Raw genomic sequence first — 18,286 nt, 5'->3', positions numbered from 1 at the left:
AGGTTTAATGATTCGCTTCTTACTTGTGTAAGTATCTCCTCTGATATTTCGGTAGGATCCAGGAGCCAAATGTCGAGGGCTCTTATATATTGGTTCATATTGTAAGTTTAATCATTATTGCTGTTGTTTCGCTTGTATTGACTAATTTAAATCTGTAATTTACAATAGACATTTATATAAATAATTGGTTATCTGGTCTTACTGTTCAACAGGTATTACTCATTACTACCAATCACTAGGGAATAGGTCCTGGCGAAAACCACAGTTAGAACAAAATATTTAATTTATAAAGGAAAATTAATATATATTTCAGAAGGATGAAAAGAAATTTCGATAATATGAATATGAAACTTTGTAACTTCTTCAGTCAGAGCACAAGAAACGAAGCAGGTGTGATGTGGATGATTTTTTCCAAGATCTATCTTTGATTCAGGAAAAGAAACAGCTTAAATATGAGGGGAAAAAATTACGGAGACGATTTAGAAGCAGATAGTTTAGATCACTCTAAATACGATCAGTTGTTTTCCATTAGCCAGATAGAGGACCGATGGGTGTACTCTGGGTCTACTTACCTTGGGGGGGGGGGGGGGGAATGCAGTCATTGAAGGTCCGTAACCTTGTCATTTTAATTGTGCTTTATTTTTTTTTTTTTACCAATAAGAAGGTATGGGTAAAAGTTAAAATAATTATAACCTAAACAAATTCACAATGAAACTACAATTAATAGCCTTGACTTGTCAAGTGAAACAAATGTGAGGAGTTGTAATTTTTTTTCCTTAAGGCAAATATATGCAAGTGGTATGAGTGTACAGAGTAACATGACAATATAAGTGGCATCGAATGGCATGAGGGAAAGTTATTTGACTGTAGATATGAGGAAGAAAGTGTATTAAACCCGAAAGAAACTTGAGCAACTGAGTATAAAGTAACGGAAGTACTATATGTATCCAATGTAAGACTGTTCTATATCTTGCGTAGCGTTCCTCAGATTACGCATAATTTTTCAGTTACTAGGAGTTAGTGTGGACTTTTCATCTGTTACCCCAAATGGGCCAGAGCTGTAGGAAAGGTGTAATGACACTAATTTTTTTACCTTTGCACAATTTCATTCTCTTTTATTGTGATAAAAGGATCTTGATGTCGGGGAGACACCGTAGGAAACATTGCAAAAGTAAAAAAAGACTGTATGGTAGATGGCTTTAGGATTATGAATCACTGACTGTGAGTGCGATATAGATTACATGTACGGTCAAGATTAAAGAAAACATTATATACAAAAGTTTTTGAAGGGGAACTAATAAACTTATTTTATCGTGTACGTTTTCTAACAAAATACTAATGTTCAACAACTGGAAAGAAAAAAAAAAAATTCTGGCCAGTGGCATGCAAATAGGTACCTTTGCCCTGGCATAAGTTCATAATAGTTCATAGCAGTATACTGAATAATAATGTGAAGCCATAATAAATATCACTGAATATCTAGATAGCCGAAAGGTCTGGTCACTTGTCTATCACTGGATATAAACCAAAGTCCGAGATTCAAATTCTAACTGAGGCAGATACTTTTATCTAAGCTCTAGAGAATATACTTTCTAGACCTTGCTTTTATCAATTATAATTCCCCTTGGGGTATGAATGATTTCCAAGGTATATTGAAGTTGATATAGAGTTATTATATCCAACTTCATTTAAATATTCCAAAGGCTTTACTTTGCAAAAATAGGATAATTTCTTGACTTTCGTCAAGGAAAACAGAAAGCGAAAAGCGTCCAATATAGTCCATTCAAGTGGGGCATCACAGTAAAGATGCATGTTATGTAATTTACAGTTTAACATTAGAAGTTTAACTAAAATCACGGATTATACTAATTCTTTTCCCAACTATAACAGATTCTACTTGGCATATTTACAATTTTGACTACTGCCACAAACTCCGAGGCACTAAGTTATATTGATAATTAGTCATTCATATATATGTGTGCATATTACATGTATGTATGTATATATTATATATATATATATATATATATATATCTATATATATATATTATATATATATAAATGTATGTATGTAATCATATATATTTTCCTACCGTGCACGATGACGATCCTACTGAGATTATAGATGTGTTCCAAATGTTTCCTCAGTGTGTGGATCGCATTCTCTGAAAATTTCTTTGAATTCCCCTTTGCCGGCAACAATGATTATGAGTATAAAACAAAAAAATATGTGGACGACTCTGGGAATTATACTTAAATAAATTAAATGATTACGTAGCTTCCGTAGCCTTGAGACAGACACTTAAGAACTGTATAAAAAATTATCCACTGCTGGAATAAAGGTAGGTTTGCTTGTCGCTCAACATAATCGTTCATGAATTAACGGTGATCGTCAAACAATTTTACGACTAATTTTTTTTTATTGGGCTGTTTTGCTTTGAACGACCGAGCAAAACCTACCTCAAGGAGGGAAAAATCACTTGACCATTGCAGATTTTCTTTTGCAAGATACATAACCAATGTTGAAAATTTACAAGTGATCCGAGTATTCCGTAGGCCTTCATTTGCATTAATACTAATATCAATGGCACTGGCAATGCGATTATTGGATATATTATAATTATGCAATTTACTTGTAATGAATATTACCAGTATACCTGAGCCATCAAAATAACTTTAATGTAAGAGAAATTACCGTTTTCATTCTGATAACCAGTTATGTAAGGGCCAGTTGCATGAGACTGGACACTGCTAGTTTAAATGTTGAAACCATATTCGTATGACATGTGAACTGTACATAGAGAAAAATTATTAAAATAGATGTTATGCTTTTTTTATTCGTTCACCATAATGTAAAATTTCAATAAATCAGATGATATTCGTAATCTTCAGTTAAGTATTATAAGTACTGCTCAATAAACTAAGTTTATTGAACAGCAAGTTTATAAGTCTGAAGAGTCTTCATTGCTGTAACAATCGTTATTGTAAAAAATTTCACTAACTTAACAGCAGATGAGAAATGCAGCTTATCCTTCTTTTAATGTAATACAAATGTCAGATATTAAAGTTACTGCTAAGAGCTTACAAAAATCTACACTGATGGAAGGCAAGGCAAGCACTTTCTCGAGAGCAGCTAATCATATTTTGCCCATATCACAACAGGATTAGGACCAGACATTTTAAAATTATATTTTTATTATTGTTGTTGGCAATAAATTCCTCTAAATTCCCTTGGCTTCCTTTTAGTAACTGCTTTTATTTTTTCAAAATCCCCATTGTGTTCCAGTGAGTGTTTGTATTTGTTGAGATGCTCTAATTTGTAACTTTTTTAATTCACTTGAGTTTAATAATCTTTTGCACGATCAGGAATGAAGAGCTGTGGGAATTGTTGTACGCCTATGATATGGTGATTACTGCTGAAAATGAGGAGGACCTACAGGGAAGGGTTGGAGAGGGGCAGGAATCTTTAGAAAGGGGTGGCTTAAAGGTGAATGTAAATAAAATAGAGGTTTTGCTGAGCATAGGGAAGATAGAGACAGAATAGTAATACAAGAAGGAATAGCTTGATTATAAAACAGGCAGAAAAGTTAAAATACTTAGGATCTACTTTAGCCAAGAAGGAGGATGTGAGGCTGAAGTTGACAGTAGGATAAAAGCTGCATTGGGGAAGTGGAGAGAGGTAAAATGTCAATCGAGCTAAAAGCCGATATATAACACAGTGATGAGACCAGTGTTAATGTATGGAGCAGAAACATGGGCTCTAAGAAGAAAAGAGGAAGTAAAGCTTGAGAGAACAGAGATGAGAATGCTGAGGTGGATTATGGGAATATCGCTGCTTGAAAGATTAGAAAATGATGAAATAAGAAGAGCAGGCTTAGTAAAGATTACAGAGGTGATAAGAGTGTCATGATTGAGATGTTATGGGCATATGTTGAGGATGGATGACACGGAGGAAGTGAAGAGGGCTTGGGAGGAATCTGTTAGAGGAAGAAGTTCAAGAGGGAGACAGAGAATTAGGTGGCGAGATAAAGTGAAGGAAGATATAGAGAAAAGGTTTGGTGGAAGATGATGTCGTTGATAGAAGGCAGTGGAGAAGGGGCATCAGACAAACAACCTCTTAATGTAGGGATAACAGTGGGAAAGAAAAAGATATGGAAAACCACTCTAATTAGAATATATAGGGATTCTGTAAAGCATAATCCAGGAATTTTGTAATTTTACCTTTTAATCGGTCAGAAATTGTTTAAATTTTCCTTTGGAATTTTGCCAAACTTTTTACTAAAGATAATTGTTTAGGTATTCAAATGTGCCATGTTTGATACTTAAGAGAGGTATAAATGTATGTGTTTCTTTCAGATGAAGTAAGCAGCAGTATGATACCAGAGAGGGAAGATCTTGATGTCAGTAACAAGCCAACTGATGGCGAGGATGGTAACGTCGCAGTTGCTGCTATTCTGGCTGCCATTGTGGTACTTTGTGTTGCAGCCATTGTAAGTTACATAGTATATACCTTTTTATATAGTAATTGTATTATATCTCTGATAGATTTCAATCTGCATTTATATTATTACCACCATAATAAGTTGAAATACTATTTTAGCATTCTTAGGGTCCAGAATATTGTGACAAAGTAATGTAATATCAATCTAAATTTAGCTATAAAAATCACTAGTTTTACATATAGATATTACCCATATAATGGAAAAACAGTGGCCTTACTTAACTTACCATGAATTTGCAACCATATCCCTTATAAGAACAAAAAAAGGATCCTTTCAACACAATTTATTTTAATGGCTATTCTTGCATCTGAGGAAGGGCTATATTCTCAATAATTGAGATCTGGCTGTTCAGCATGATTTAGGCTTATTGGTTAACCAAATGCAATATTCAGGAAGTTGGAGATGGGCAGTCCTCCTTAATACAGTACATTTTATCTCAACTCTGGTGGTGTGCAGCGAGTTGTTTGTTCATCTCATCAATTCTTCCCATACAGATCTCTACCCTACTCACTACAAACTTTCCAGATAGGCATCTTGGTTTTAATTACATTTTGTTTTTATATCTGCCAAGGTTGTGCAGCTGATCAAAAAACCAGATTCTCGGCAGGTACACTGCCTTTTACATGATATTGTAATCTCAGAGTTCTCTTATTTTAATTGTCTTGTCATCAGAGTACATAGCTGACTAAGGAAGCCAGTAGTTTAGTACTTAATTTTTTAAGTATTCATATAGTTGCCCTCTTGAAACCAAAGAATTAGGCAAAAGTACTGCAATAGTTGTAATTAAAAATGTTTTCAATTGAAAGTGAAAAGTGTGTTTAAAAGTAGCAAGCCTAAAGAAAGATCCATTGTTTGGTTTAGAGCACTCAACTCCAAGATGAGTAGGATGATACAGAACAATCGAGATTGTACCATCCATCATTTTGTTCTTGCTTCACCTCGGGAGATTCAAAAGGTCTCAATGAATTATCCCTTTAAATGTCGGTTGCGTGTGAGTTTCATCAGGTCAACTCAACATTTCCTCTTACTTCCCTCTTCAATTATATCAGCTGTCTCCTTTAGTCTACCCCTCCCATGCCTTCCTTCAACTGTCCACCCAGATCATCCTGAGCTAGTTTCCTCAACATTTTTCCCTTACTTCCTTCTTCAGTGATCACAGCCATGTCTACCCTGGTCTACCCATCTTGTGCCTTCCTCCTGCACCAGTTGCCTCCATTCTTATAAATATTCCCCTTTCACTACCATCTGAACAGTTTCACATATTGACCAGTAGGTTGCACTCCAAATAGACACTACCCTGTTATTTACTAATACCTTTATAATTATTACCTATACATATTATTATTTTTTTTATCAGTCTGTCCAGACTGTTTTTTTTGTGTGAGGCTTCATGTTGCATTCTGCTTCCTTTAGAGTCCATCACTTTTTGACTGTATATGCTTTTCTAGTAGCATGTGCCTTTGTGCAAGTCCTGGGACTAATTTGACTTCAGTTTACCAAAGTTTCTTCTTGGGAATTTTGGTTTTGTGTTTAGTGTTTTGAAGAATATGGGCACTACTTCCACTTGCATATCCCATAACCATCTCAGTTCATTCCACAGGTGGTGGTACTTATCTATTTTCTCTCTCTATTTCTCCTCCCCTCAAGTTCCTTGGTACTACAGAATGTGAGGGGTAGTTCGTTTTTGGTTTTGTTGATCTGAATCAGGTCTGGTTGTACATGTATTACCTTCTCTGTCCTCATTTTCTACTTCTGCCTCAGGTTATTGTTCTTTCTGCCATTTGTTACTGCATACTGTCTGTTATTTTTTGCATACTCGTTTGGCAGGCTTTTGCCATTCGTTGTCTTTATGATGGTTTTTGCTATTGTTGGACATCAGCTCAATGTAGTTTATAGTCTTACATTGCATTTTGTGCACTTGAATGAAATATTGGTTCTGTCTGTTGTTCTAGATGTACCTTACTCTCAGGACCTGATGTTGTGCTGCTACATAGTATTTTTCCTCTTCTTTTTCCTGTTTCCCCCTCTGTAGTTATTGGCAAGTTTCATTTGTGTTATGGATTATCCGTGCATGGGTTTCCTGTGCCATTCTTCTATTCTGTTCTATCTTGATATATTTCTCATTCTTTATGTGTCCCATAGGGGAGTAATGCCATCAGTGCACCTCATGTGGTGCACTGTAGGCATTACTTAAGGATCTTTGCAGGATGACTTCAACCTCTGGCAGCAAACCCTTTTGTTTCTTTTACTGTACCTCCTTTCATATTCTCTTTCTTTCATCTTTTTCTAACAATTAATTCATGGTGAAGCTGCAAGATTTTTTTTTTACTCCCGTTGCACCTTTCAAACTCTTTTCTGGCTATTTCTATTTCAATGCTGAATGACCTCATAGGTCCCAGTGCTTGGCCTTTCACCTAAATTCTATACTTAATATGTATTCCTTAATCAGCTTTTTCTCCCATGCCATTCACCCTCTGGTCTTCAAGTAGTGTCCCAGTCCTCTGTTATATATGTACTGAGCAGTCCTCATGTGTACTATATAGCCTGTTAGTACACACAGTATTTGTTGTTGGGTGCAGTACCTGGTACTTGCTCTTTACCTGTCTGGTCTTTGGACAGAGTTCTGCGTTGGTAGTCCTTTTATTGCTTTTCTTACTAGTATCCCCATGTCTTTGTACCCTACCTTTATCTATGTCTTTGATGGCATTTCCATCAGGTTGCTGTAGTAGTAGTAGTAGTAGTATGGTAGAAGTAGTAAAGCTTGAGCTTGTACCATTCTGCTTATCAAACTAGGAATGTGTATCCCTAGTTGGAAAATTAGAATGCTACAAGCTCAAGGACTCCAGTAGAGAAAGCAGCATTGTAGGAAAAAGGAAATTGAGAAGTGGGATATATGAAGGACAAAAGAACACTACTATAGGATATATAGTAACAAATAAGTAAAATAAATAAGACATAGTAACTGTGAAGCAATACCCATGTCAGCATGCTCAGCAAAAAAGCTTTTTTGCTTTATCAAATGCTACCAACCTCCCTGTCCATCACATCCGAGCTGTACCTTGACTCTTACCCATACTCAAGATTGACAGGTGTACTTTTTAAAACAGGAAAGCCAGAGAAGATATATCTGCCATGATGTATTACAGTACTTGAATTGCAGGCACTGGAAAGGAAATGATGGATAAAATGATGTAGATTCAGCATGATATTTTGTTCTTTGTTATTGGTGGAGATTATGCTTCTCCCATAAAATTAATGTGGTTAAATGGAATCAGAAGTGTCGTGCTATTCCGTTCAGTAGTTTTATGAAACTTCATCATTTGGTAAATATGATCTGAAACATTAAGGTATGTAATAACTCTGCAGAATTCCGGTTGGATCCTTGAATTTTTCAGTGAATTTTAAAGTTGAGCTTAATAGGTAATGTATGGTTTTTGGTATATTCTCAGTTTAAAGTTTATCCCTGTAAATTATCAAAAAGAACTTATATTTTCAGCTGGCATACATTGTCTACCGATACTTCCGTAAACGATCAGTGCAGAGCATGAATTTCGACAATCCAGTTTACAAAAAGACAACAACTGAGGATGGCTTCCACCTGGCAGGTCAGCAACGTTCTAGTTTCCAACGAGGCTCAGCTCAGCCACCATACCATAATAGGCAGTATGGCATTTCGTCTCCGGAAGATGTAAGTATCTAAATATGAGTCATATTTTCATGTTGATTTTCTTCAGCTGAATACAGTAAATTGATTGGGGAATGGTTGGTGGCCATATTAATCATTCAGTGTTTACAATGACCATTTCTTTAAGAAAAGTAGTAAATAGTTGTTTTGTAAATAAGGACTATACATTAAATATGACTTAGGGTGAAAGAAAAGCTAATTTAGTTATAATGTGACATACCACACCATTCTTACATCAGTATTACATTAAGAAAGCTTTCATAATGCACCAAAAATGTAATTGTGCTTTGTTGCTTTACTAACTTGAGCCTAGAAATTTATTGTCAAAGACAACTTATGGTTCAGATTTCTTAGTCATAAACTTTTGCCAGGTATTTTAATTTTGTATAGCAATCAAGTGGGGTTTGTTGTGTAAATTTATGATTTTATTATTTTAGATTTTGGTCTGGCAGTCCAATTGTCAAACTCACCTCAAGATTGGAAAGGTATTTTTGCTATTATGAGAAGTGCCAAATTTTGTTTTATTTAGAAAAAATGGGTTTCTTTGTAAATGCACTGCAAGCTGCACATGCTGCATTTAGAAATTAATACAAATTTCAGCTCTATGATTTTGCAGTTTTCAGCCTCGAAAACATTATTAGATCAGCAGCTATTATGTTTATAAATATGGAAGCCAAATATTTATCATTTCTTCTGTAACAAATAATGGATTTGACTATCAAAAATGCAATTGACATTATACTATTGTGATGAATTGCTAAACAAAATTATTGATAAACTAAATAGCACATGCATACAGCCATACAACCCATAAATGCCATTTACACAATTTGTGCAAAGTGGGTCAGTGGTTCAGATTTCAGTAACTTAGCTGAAATTTTATACATTTGTATACAAAAACTAATTTTATTAATAACCAGTATAGTATTGAAAACAATCAAAGTATGAATAACCACAATTACCCAGACAAATATTTCTGAGACAAAATATGCCACATGATTTTGTATTACACTGTACTTTTTAACAGCACAAAATGTGATTAATACAAGGTCATGTATAACAACAAGTCTTGATGGAATGAATCTAAGAGAATCCACTTTTTTTTTTATAAATACTTAAGAATTAGCATTGGAATGTTAAATTTTTATATTATACTAACCAACAAAATTAAGGTTCTGTACTCCAATGGATAAACTAAAGTTTGAAATACTTAAGCTAGATTACTTTTTCTTATAATTGTTACATAATATTGCAAATCAAAATCAATATCAATTTTTTAACTATTGAAACCAAAATTTACATTTAGTATTTGTATGGTACATCTCAGTAGATGTATGTGTACTTCACTTCGGTGCTTCACTTTCAAAAGTTCCAAGCATGTTATGGAGGAAGTAATTACTTGTGTTAAAAGTTTAAAAACAAATATACTACTGTATATTTAAATTAGTATGACACATTAACGTAACACCGTGGTAGCTAAAGAATTTTTATTTTGGTACTACACATGCATTGTAAATATGCTTACATGTACCGTTTAGATGTAGCTTTATATCATACCGGGTGTGATGAGAAATAGAATTTCAAGGCATAACTTTTTTATTGTCGTATAGTTTTGGCAGTCTTCATTTAGCTGCTGCATTCTATAGTGTGAATACTTGTGCTTAAGAATTTCTATAAGGGAATTCTTTACTTTGAAAAATGGTCAATTGTAAGAAAATCTACAAAACTTCCCAAAAAACATTGATAGTTAGAACTTCCCTATTTGGAAATCTGTGATGATAATGTGAATTTCTATTATCTGTTCATAAATAACGTCTAGTATCACTTAACCGCAATTTTACTTCACAGGTTGCTGAAACAGGATTTGGGTTGTGCTAATTTAAGATTTCTACCAATTCTAAAAGAAAAATACACTTATCAGTCTGTGGAGAAATACATTTTGTCCACACAAAGTACATGAGAGTTAATAACATTTTAATCTCGCTTTACTTTAGATTTTGCCATTTAAAAATACCTAAATATAAAATTCTAGCTTTATGTGAAGTATTTATAATATGGAAAAGCAATTGGTAAACTGTTTTCAAGTCTTCAGAGTATGTATAAAACTTTTAATGAAGAACAAAAAGCAACATATGAATCGAGTATAAAATATTAAGAGATGGTATAGTAGTAAATTAATAATTCTATAGCCAAATCTCAAAGTTTTTAAGATTTGTGAGCACATACAACATACAACTGATTAAAATGCAGTATGTATAATGATAAAGACTATTCATTATGCTTATTATGTGCTTTAAAGTTGTTGTAAAAAGTGCCAATTGTACAACATTCTTTGTACAATCTTATAGATTGAGTTTTTGATTACACAAATGCACTAGCCTGTTGCTTGATATTTAATGAACATTCCATATATAAATAGATTTGATTACTGAATCATTTAATATTAGCATGGTTCTTGAAGTAACAGTTGAGGATTTTGGATTTTATACTTGAAGGAACATACACACTTGATTATAATAGTATGTACAATTATCTAATGATAACTAACATTTAATTTCCACATCTTGCGTAATCAAATCATTTATTGAGAACAAGGAGTTTAGTAGAATTTATCAGCACTAACTGCACATTTTCCTCCCTCCCCTCTCCCACCCCAAGGGCCTTTGTGAGCCAATGGTTAACACGCTCAAATTCTAACAACGGTAAGCCACATTTGAGGTACATTGTGGTACTGCTTGCTCACCATTTATTTGCATGAATATTTTTATTTCCCATTTTTATGCCATACTAGTATATCATGTTGTATTTATTATGACTTTGCAAGTTCATTATTTGTAGTTCTAAGTTTAATTTTATACCCTCATAAGTTGATGTTATGAGGAGCACTGGGACTTGTATTTCTGAAAAAAATTTTTGGATAGAGATTTAACTCATAACAGCTATTTGCCAATTCAAACCCTTATTAAGAAACACAGTGTAACTACCACCCAAAGTAAAAATACGAGTGCTTAATACTGTAGTTTTTCCTAAAATATTTCACTTCAGTGAAACAATTTGTTTTTTGCCTCCAGTTCATAGGATCATCTACTCGAGTCGTCTACATGTTAGAGTAATTTTCCCTTTATTTTTGTATTGCAAATTTTTTAAACCTGTTGTGAACACTACTACATTCAGTACACTATACATATTTATTTTCTGTTGCTTGTTAAGTGCATGCTTATTTACAAAAAGTTTGTCAGTACATTACAATTATTCTGATTTAACATCATGATGATGATTGTTGAATTTATGAGTACAGTAATTGAAATATGGTTTCATATGCCATTGCCAATTGAGAGTAGAAGTAAATATAAGTAGTTAACCATACAAAGCCCCATTAATATGACGTTCATTCTCATGCAGAGATTTGGATCATCTGCAGCATTGGATGATCCATATGGGTGTATCTGGAATGAATGTATTTTTTGAAGTGTAATAAATTTTGAAACTTTGTGTTTAGCTTTTATACGCAGTATTAAAACTAGTACGTTTATCCTTTATACTGGGTCAACAAAATAAGTTTACTTAGTCTGAATGATGCGTAAAACTAGTTTTAATCATAATTAATTAGAATAGTATAATAAATGCAGACCCTGTCTTTAATTATTTTTCATCTTACATAAAGTATGAGAAGTAGACAGTAGACACTTGTTAAAATGTACAGTATACTTTATCACTCTCACTTTATATTCATATAAATTTTATGGTACAAAGAAATGTTCTCTTCATGTGTTATTGTTCAACTTACTTCTGGCATCATCATGATCTTTGAAACTTGTGCAAGTGAAAATGCTACAATCTATACATGAAATATTTTTTCAATTTGGTGTTTGCTGTCATATTCTGAAAATAATCTCCATTTATATTAATTTCATAAGTTTTGCATTTGTAAACAAGTAATGCAGACCTTTTTTTAACTGTAAATCATCGCTTATGGCATTTCTACTCTTATTTTATGTGCATTATTCCTTAGGTTAGTATATGCCTGATAATGAACAATTTAATTTCTGTGCATAGTTATATCTGTTTACTTTTAATGTATAAATTGCTCTGGATTAAGCAAATAAGGTACCCTTCATAATACAGACTGGTTTTAGAAGGATAACATGGAATTAAGGTTGGATGTTATCTGTACATTGCCCAGTTATTTTTAACTCTCTGAGGAGATACATTGTAAGGAAAATTTATTTTTGTACAAGTAACTTACCCAGCAGATATATACTTAGCTATAGACTCGGTCGTCCCGACAGAATTTCAAAACTCGCGGCACACGCGACAGGTAGGTCAGGTGATCCACCATTCCCGCCGCTGGGTGGCGGGGTCTGGAACTATTCCCGTTTTCTAAGCCATAATTTCTCTGTCGGTTGAACGGACAACACCTATTGTTCGTTCCTCCATCTTGGATTTCAACTCGTTTGCCGAGAATTTGGATTGGTTTTTTGGTGACGTATTCTGTTTTTTCTCTGGCTTGGCATACGCTTATTGTGGACTGTTTTTCGACTTTGGTTTTGACTACTCTTTCACGATGTCTGACGCTAAGGCTTCACCTATGTTTAGAGTTTGCAGTAGGGAAGATTGTAAGGTTAGGCTGCCTAAATCGGCATTAGATCCTCATAGTATTTGCGCTAAATGCAGGGAGAATGAATGTTCTTTTATTAACACCTGTGTGGAATGCGAGAACCTTACGGAGCTTGAATGGAAGGAATTATCATCATATGTTAGGAAGCTTGAGAGAGATAGAGTGAGAAAGGCTTCAGCTAGGTCATCTAGTAGATCTTGCTCCTTAGAACAAGAAATTAACTCTCCTTCTAACAATTTTCCCTTAGCCTCAGCTGCTTCTCCCTGTTCTGAATCCAAAGATTCTTCGTCAGAGAGGGAAAATGTAAAAGCTTCAATTAAGAAACTTCAAGCTCAGCTACGAGCTCTAAACCAAGGTAAGAGTGGTGATAGTGACTTGTGCAGTGTCCCCAGTGCAGTGGAGGGGGCGTCTGACCGGTTCCTCATTGCTCCTAGGCCTAGACCGCTTCCAAACTCCCAGGACCAGGGGAGGAGGAATGTCGAAAGCCGCAGGGAGAATGCAGAACATCCCCAACGGTCAGGCGTCCCTTCGGCAGATCCTGTTGTTAAGTCCCAGGCTGCCTCGGATTGCCGCAGAAAAGGCGTCCTAAAGGAGTGTTTTTCGGCCTCAGACTCTTCCTCTCCTAAACGAGGATGGAGTTCGGCCTCTCTTTCGCGCCCTTTGAAGAGAGCCTGGAAGGCGCCTAAAGGAGACGCGGCTGACTCCAGCCCAGAGCGTTTTCCCGAGGATTGGCCTTCGGGACCTAAGAAGACTAGACAAGAGGAGCCTTCTCTTCAGGATCCTACGAAGAAGTTTTTGGTTAATCTGCAAGAGCAGTTAGCTTCTCTCGTAGGCTCTTTTGCTAAGGACTCTACAAGGAGGAAGGATGTCTCGCTCCCTGTTAAGAGTTCCGCTAAGCGCCCCGCTTCGTTTAGGAGAGAACCCTCACGATCTCCAGGGCGTTTATCGCCTTCGTCGAGAGACTCGTCTGATAGGAGTTGTTCTCCTGAGAGAAGAGCCCTTTCGCCCTATAGGCTGTCTTCCCCGAAGCGCCCTCTGAGACGCCGCGAATCGAGCAGAAGTCTCGATCGGTTTAGGTGCAAGGAACCGCCGAAAACCGATTTAGGTATCAGGATCCCTTGGGTCTGCAGGACCAGGAGCCAGACAGGCGCAAAGAGGCAGCAAGACGCAAGAAAGGGCGTCAAGAGCCTCTTAGAACACAGGATTCAGGACGTCAGGATTCTGCTAGAAGGCAGGAATCAGGACGCTATGAGACAGGACGCCATGAGTCAGGGCGCCAGGAGTCAGAGCGCCAGGAGTCAGGGCGCCAGGAGTCAGGGCGCCAGGAGTCAGGGCGCCAGGAGTCAGGGCGCCAGGAGTTAGGACGCCAGAAGGCAGGACGCCAGGAGTACGTTAGGTGTCAAGTGTTAGGGCGCCAAGAGCCTGTTAAGTGTCAGGAATCAGGACGCGGGGATCTTTTCAAGCGCCCTGAATCAGGACGCCAGGAGCCTAGCAAGCGCCACGAACCTGACGAACCTAGACAACAAGAGTCTAGTAGGCGCAAGAGTGTTTCCGACAGGCAGGAGCCTCACTCTTCGTATAGGAGTGCTAATGTTCCGCGCTCCCCTTCTCGGGAAAGGAGTTCTTCTCCCGGGAAGAGCCAGATCACTCCAAAACGATCTCCTTCTGTGGATCAGTTGGACCAGGTATCGGAAGACGAAGAGCCAGTAGATGTAGCAGTTTCTGACTACAAGAGACTTTCTCTTTTGCTGCTAAAGGAGTTCGGAGACTCCCTTCATCCTGCGGACCCTCCTTCACCAGGATCGTTGATGTCCAGCACTAAAGCTCTCAAGTCGTCTTCCTTCGTCAAGATGCGCCCCGCTCTTTGTATGAAAAAGGCATTAAAAAACTTTTTCAGAGTGGGCTGACTTCCAGAAGGGAAGCGGGCAAGACAGTTTTTTTCCTGCCCTCCTTCCAAGTTAACAGGCAAACCAGGAAGGTGGTACGAGACCAAAGAACCTATGGGGTTAGGTCTGCCTTCTTCCGCAGATGCGGATTTTGCTTCCTTAGTGGACTCTGCTAGGAGGAAGTCGTTGCTGTCTGCTAAGGCGACTTGGGGCATGTGTGAACTAGACCACCTTCTAAAGGGCCTCTTTAAAACCCTAGAAGTCTTTAACTTTATGGACTGGGCTTTGGGAGCGTTAGCGAAGAGAGCTCAGGACACTGACTTTGTTTCCATGGAGGAACTTTCGAGCGTCCTGGCTTGCCTGGACAGAGCGGTCATGGACGGTTCTGTGGGGAAGTTGCCTCTCTTTTTGGAACGGGAGTACTAAAGAAGAGATCTGTCTTTAGCTCTTTCTTAGCAAGAGCAGTTTCACCCTTGCAAAGGACATCTCTTCTTTTTGCACCGTTATCCCCGCACCTTTTTCCACAAGAGACTGTTAGAGAGGTTTCTAAATCTCTTACGGAGAAGGCAACTCAGGATCTCCTCACGCACTCAGCCAAGAAGTTTAGGCCGGCAGTGCCTATAGAGAAAAAAGAGAGACCCTCTTTTGTTCAGCCCTTTCGAGGTGCCTCCTCTTCTAGAGCCCCTCTTAGAGGTCGCAGACCAGAGAGAAGGAGTAGACCATCTAGAAGATCCTTCGGGAAATCTAGATGAGCAGGAAGTCCTCCAGAACGAAAGTAGGCGCCAGGCTACTCCACTTTGCCAAAGTCTGGGCGCAGAAGGGAGCGGACTCCTGGTCCCTCTCTATCCTGAAAAAAGGGTACTTGATCCCCTTCAGGGAAAATCCTCCCTTGACGACAACTCCAAGGGAGTTGACCGCAAGATACTCGGATCCGGTCCGAAAGCTTGCTATGTTGCAAGCAGTGGAACAGATGATTTCCAAGGAAGCGGTAGAACTGGTTCAAGATCTCCAGTCTCCAGGATTCTACAATGGCTATTCCTGGTACCGAAAGCATCGGGGGGATGGAGACCGGTTCTAGACGTCAGTGCCCTGAATTTCTTTGTATTGAAGAAGAAATTTTCAATGGAGACGTCTTCCTCTGTTCTATCTGCTCTTCGTCCAGGGGACTGGATGGTGTCCCTGGACCTTCAGGATGCGTATTTCCATGTGCCAATTCATCCGGCAGCAAGGAAGTATCTGAGGTTCATGTTCCAAGGGAAAGTGTTCCAGTTCCGAGCGATGTGCTTCGGACTTTCGACTGCCCCTCAAGTCTTTACGGACATCATGAAGAATGTAGCTTATTGGCTACATCTGGAAGGGATCAGGATCTCGTTATATCTGGACGATTGGCTAATAAGAGCCCAATCGGAGAAAAAATGTCTGGAGGACCTATTAGTTACACTAAAGTTGACAAAGTCCTTAGGACTTTTAGTAAATCACGAGAATCCATGCTGACTCCCCAGCAGAGTATTGTCTATCTGGGGATTCAGATGGATTCTCGGGATTTTCTAGCGTATCCTTCGCAGGAAAGGAGAGAACGCTGCTTAGAAAAGGTGTCAGTCTTCTTAAGGAAAGAACATTGTTCCGCGAGGGAATGGATGAGCTTACTGGGGACCCTCTCCTCGATGGAACAGTTCGTTTCCTTAGGAAGACTTCACCTACGACCCCTTCAATTTTATCTGAAGGAGAAGTGGGATTGGAAGTCCAACAATCTAGGAGATACATTTCCAATCTCGAAAGGGATCAAGGAGAATATCCGTTGGTGGTTTAGATCCACAGAAACTAAGCAAGGGAATCTCCCTTCGCTTACAGAACCCTCGCCTAGCGTTGTTTGCAGACGCCTCAGATTCAGGGTGGGGAGCGATCCTAGGTTCGCAAGAAGTGTCAGGCACTTGGGAAGGAGAACAAGTGTCCTGGCACATAAACAAGAAAGAGCTAACAGCCATTCATCTAGCTTTGGTTCATTTCGAGGAACAGGTCTCAGGTCTGGGGATTCAGATTCACTCGGACAACACAACAGCCCTCGCTTATATAAAGAAACAAGGGGGGGACGCATTCCTTTTTCCCTGTACGAGTCAGCAAAGGATCTGCTGATTTGGGGCACAGGAAAGGAAGATCTCTCTCCTCAAAACAAGATTTGTGCAGGGGGGAGGAAGAAAAATGTCCGGGCAGATCTGTTAAGCAGAAAAGAACAAGTCCTACCCACGGAATGGACTCTCAATCCTCAGATTTGCCAACAACTTTGGCATCTGTGGGGAAGGCCCAATATAGACCTGTTCGCAACCAACAAGAATCACAGATTAGAAAACCTATTGCTCCCCGATCTCGGATCCTCAAGCAGTAGCAGTAGACAGCTTTCTGCTAGATTGGACGGGCTTGGACGCATACGCCTTCCCTCCTTTCAAGATAGTAGGAGAAGTTTTGAGGAAGTTCGCTTGCTCGGAAGGAACAAGAATGACCCTCATCGCTCCCTTCTGGCCGGCTCTCGATTGGTTCACAGAGGTGCTGGAGTGGTTAGTGGATTTTCCAAGATCGCTTCCACTAAGGAACGATCTTCTCAAACAACCCCACTTCGACAGGTTTCACAAAAAACCTCCCCGCTCTAAGTCTGACCGCCTTCAGACTGTCGAAGGACTTGTCAGAGCAAGGGGCTTTTCACGAGAAGTGGCGAAGGCTATTGCAAGAGCCAGAAGAGTCTCCACTTCTAAAGTATATCAGTCGAAGTGGGAGTTGTTTAGAAGATGGTGTAAGGGAAAGAAAATATCCTCCTCCAGTACCTCTGTAACTGAAATCGCAGATTTTCTCCTATATTTGAGAAAAGACTGTAACCTGGCAGTTTCAACAGTGAAGGGTTACAGAAGTATGCTGGCCTCAGTTTTTCGACATAGAGGAATAGATCTGACGAATAATAAAGATCTTCATGACCTTATAAGGTCTTTTGAGACCACGAAAGAACATGTAATCAGAAGCCTAGCTGGAACTTGGATGTGGTCCTCAAGTTCCTAATGTCGGAAAAATTTGTACCGTCTCACGCAGCTTCGTTTAGAGACTTAACAAGAAAGTCATTATTCCTTTTTGCGTTAGCAACAGCCAAGAGAATTAGCGAGTTGCAAGCTTTGGAAGTAAAGTGGGGTTTAAGAAGGATGCAGCGATTTGCTCCTTTAAACCATTTTTTCTAGCGAAAAATGAAAATCCCTCAAAGCCTTGGCCAAGAAGCTTTGAGATAAAAGGACTATCTTCATTAACAGGGAGAGAACTAGAAAGGACTTTGTGTCCAGTCAGGGCACTCAAGTTCTACTGGAGAAGAAGAAGTTGCTGAAAGGTACAGAAGAAAGTCTTTGGTGCTCTGTAGAGATCCGAAAAGAGCAATTTCTAAGAACGCCCTTACATACTTCATAAAGATGTAATAAGGGAAGCTCACCTTAAGTGCGAAGAAGAGCATCTCAAGGTTCTCAGAGTGAGGGAGCCATGAAGTGAGAGCCATAGAATACGTCTATGGCATTTCACAAAACATGGTCGCTTCAGGCTCTTATAGAGTCGACATTTTGGAGATGTA

The 18,286-nt window shown here is 38.3% G+C and overlaps 1 protein-coding gene across 4 annotated transcripts in view; it reads left to right on the top strand.

The window, feature by feature from the left end:
- LOC135216748 (low-density lipoprotein receptor 1-like) overlaps window positions 1-18,286 on the top strand; it is a 666,768-nt gene that overhangs the window by 634,654 nt on the left and 13,828 nt on the right. For 3 of the 4 annotated variants that reach the window (XM_064252226.1, XM_064252222.1, XM_064252223.1), the window contains 2 exons: window positions 4,357-4,490; window positions 7,999-8,190. In XM_064252226.1, the coding sequence (XP_064108296.1) occupies window positions 4,357-4,490; window positions 7,999-8,190 (326 nt within the window). Of the gene's footprint in view, window positions 1-4,356; window positions 4,491-7,998; window positions 8,191-10,845; window positions 10,890-18,286 lie in introns of all 4 variants that reach the window. The other variant, XM_064252224.1, reaches the window with a different exon arrangement.

This window comes from Macrobrachium nipponense, chromosome 6 (assembly GCF_015104395.2).
Source record: "Macrobrachium nipponense isolate FS-2020 chromosome 6, ASM1510439v2, whole genome shotgun sequence".
NCBI lineage: Eukaryota > Metazoa > Arthropoda > Malacostraca > Decapoda > Palaemonidae > Macrobrachium > Macrobrachium nipponense.
Note: the sequence above shows the minus strand (reverse complement) of the source record. Positions and strands in the feature narration are given on the sequence as shown.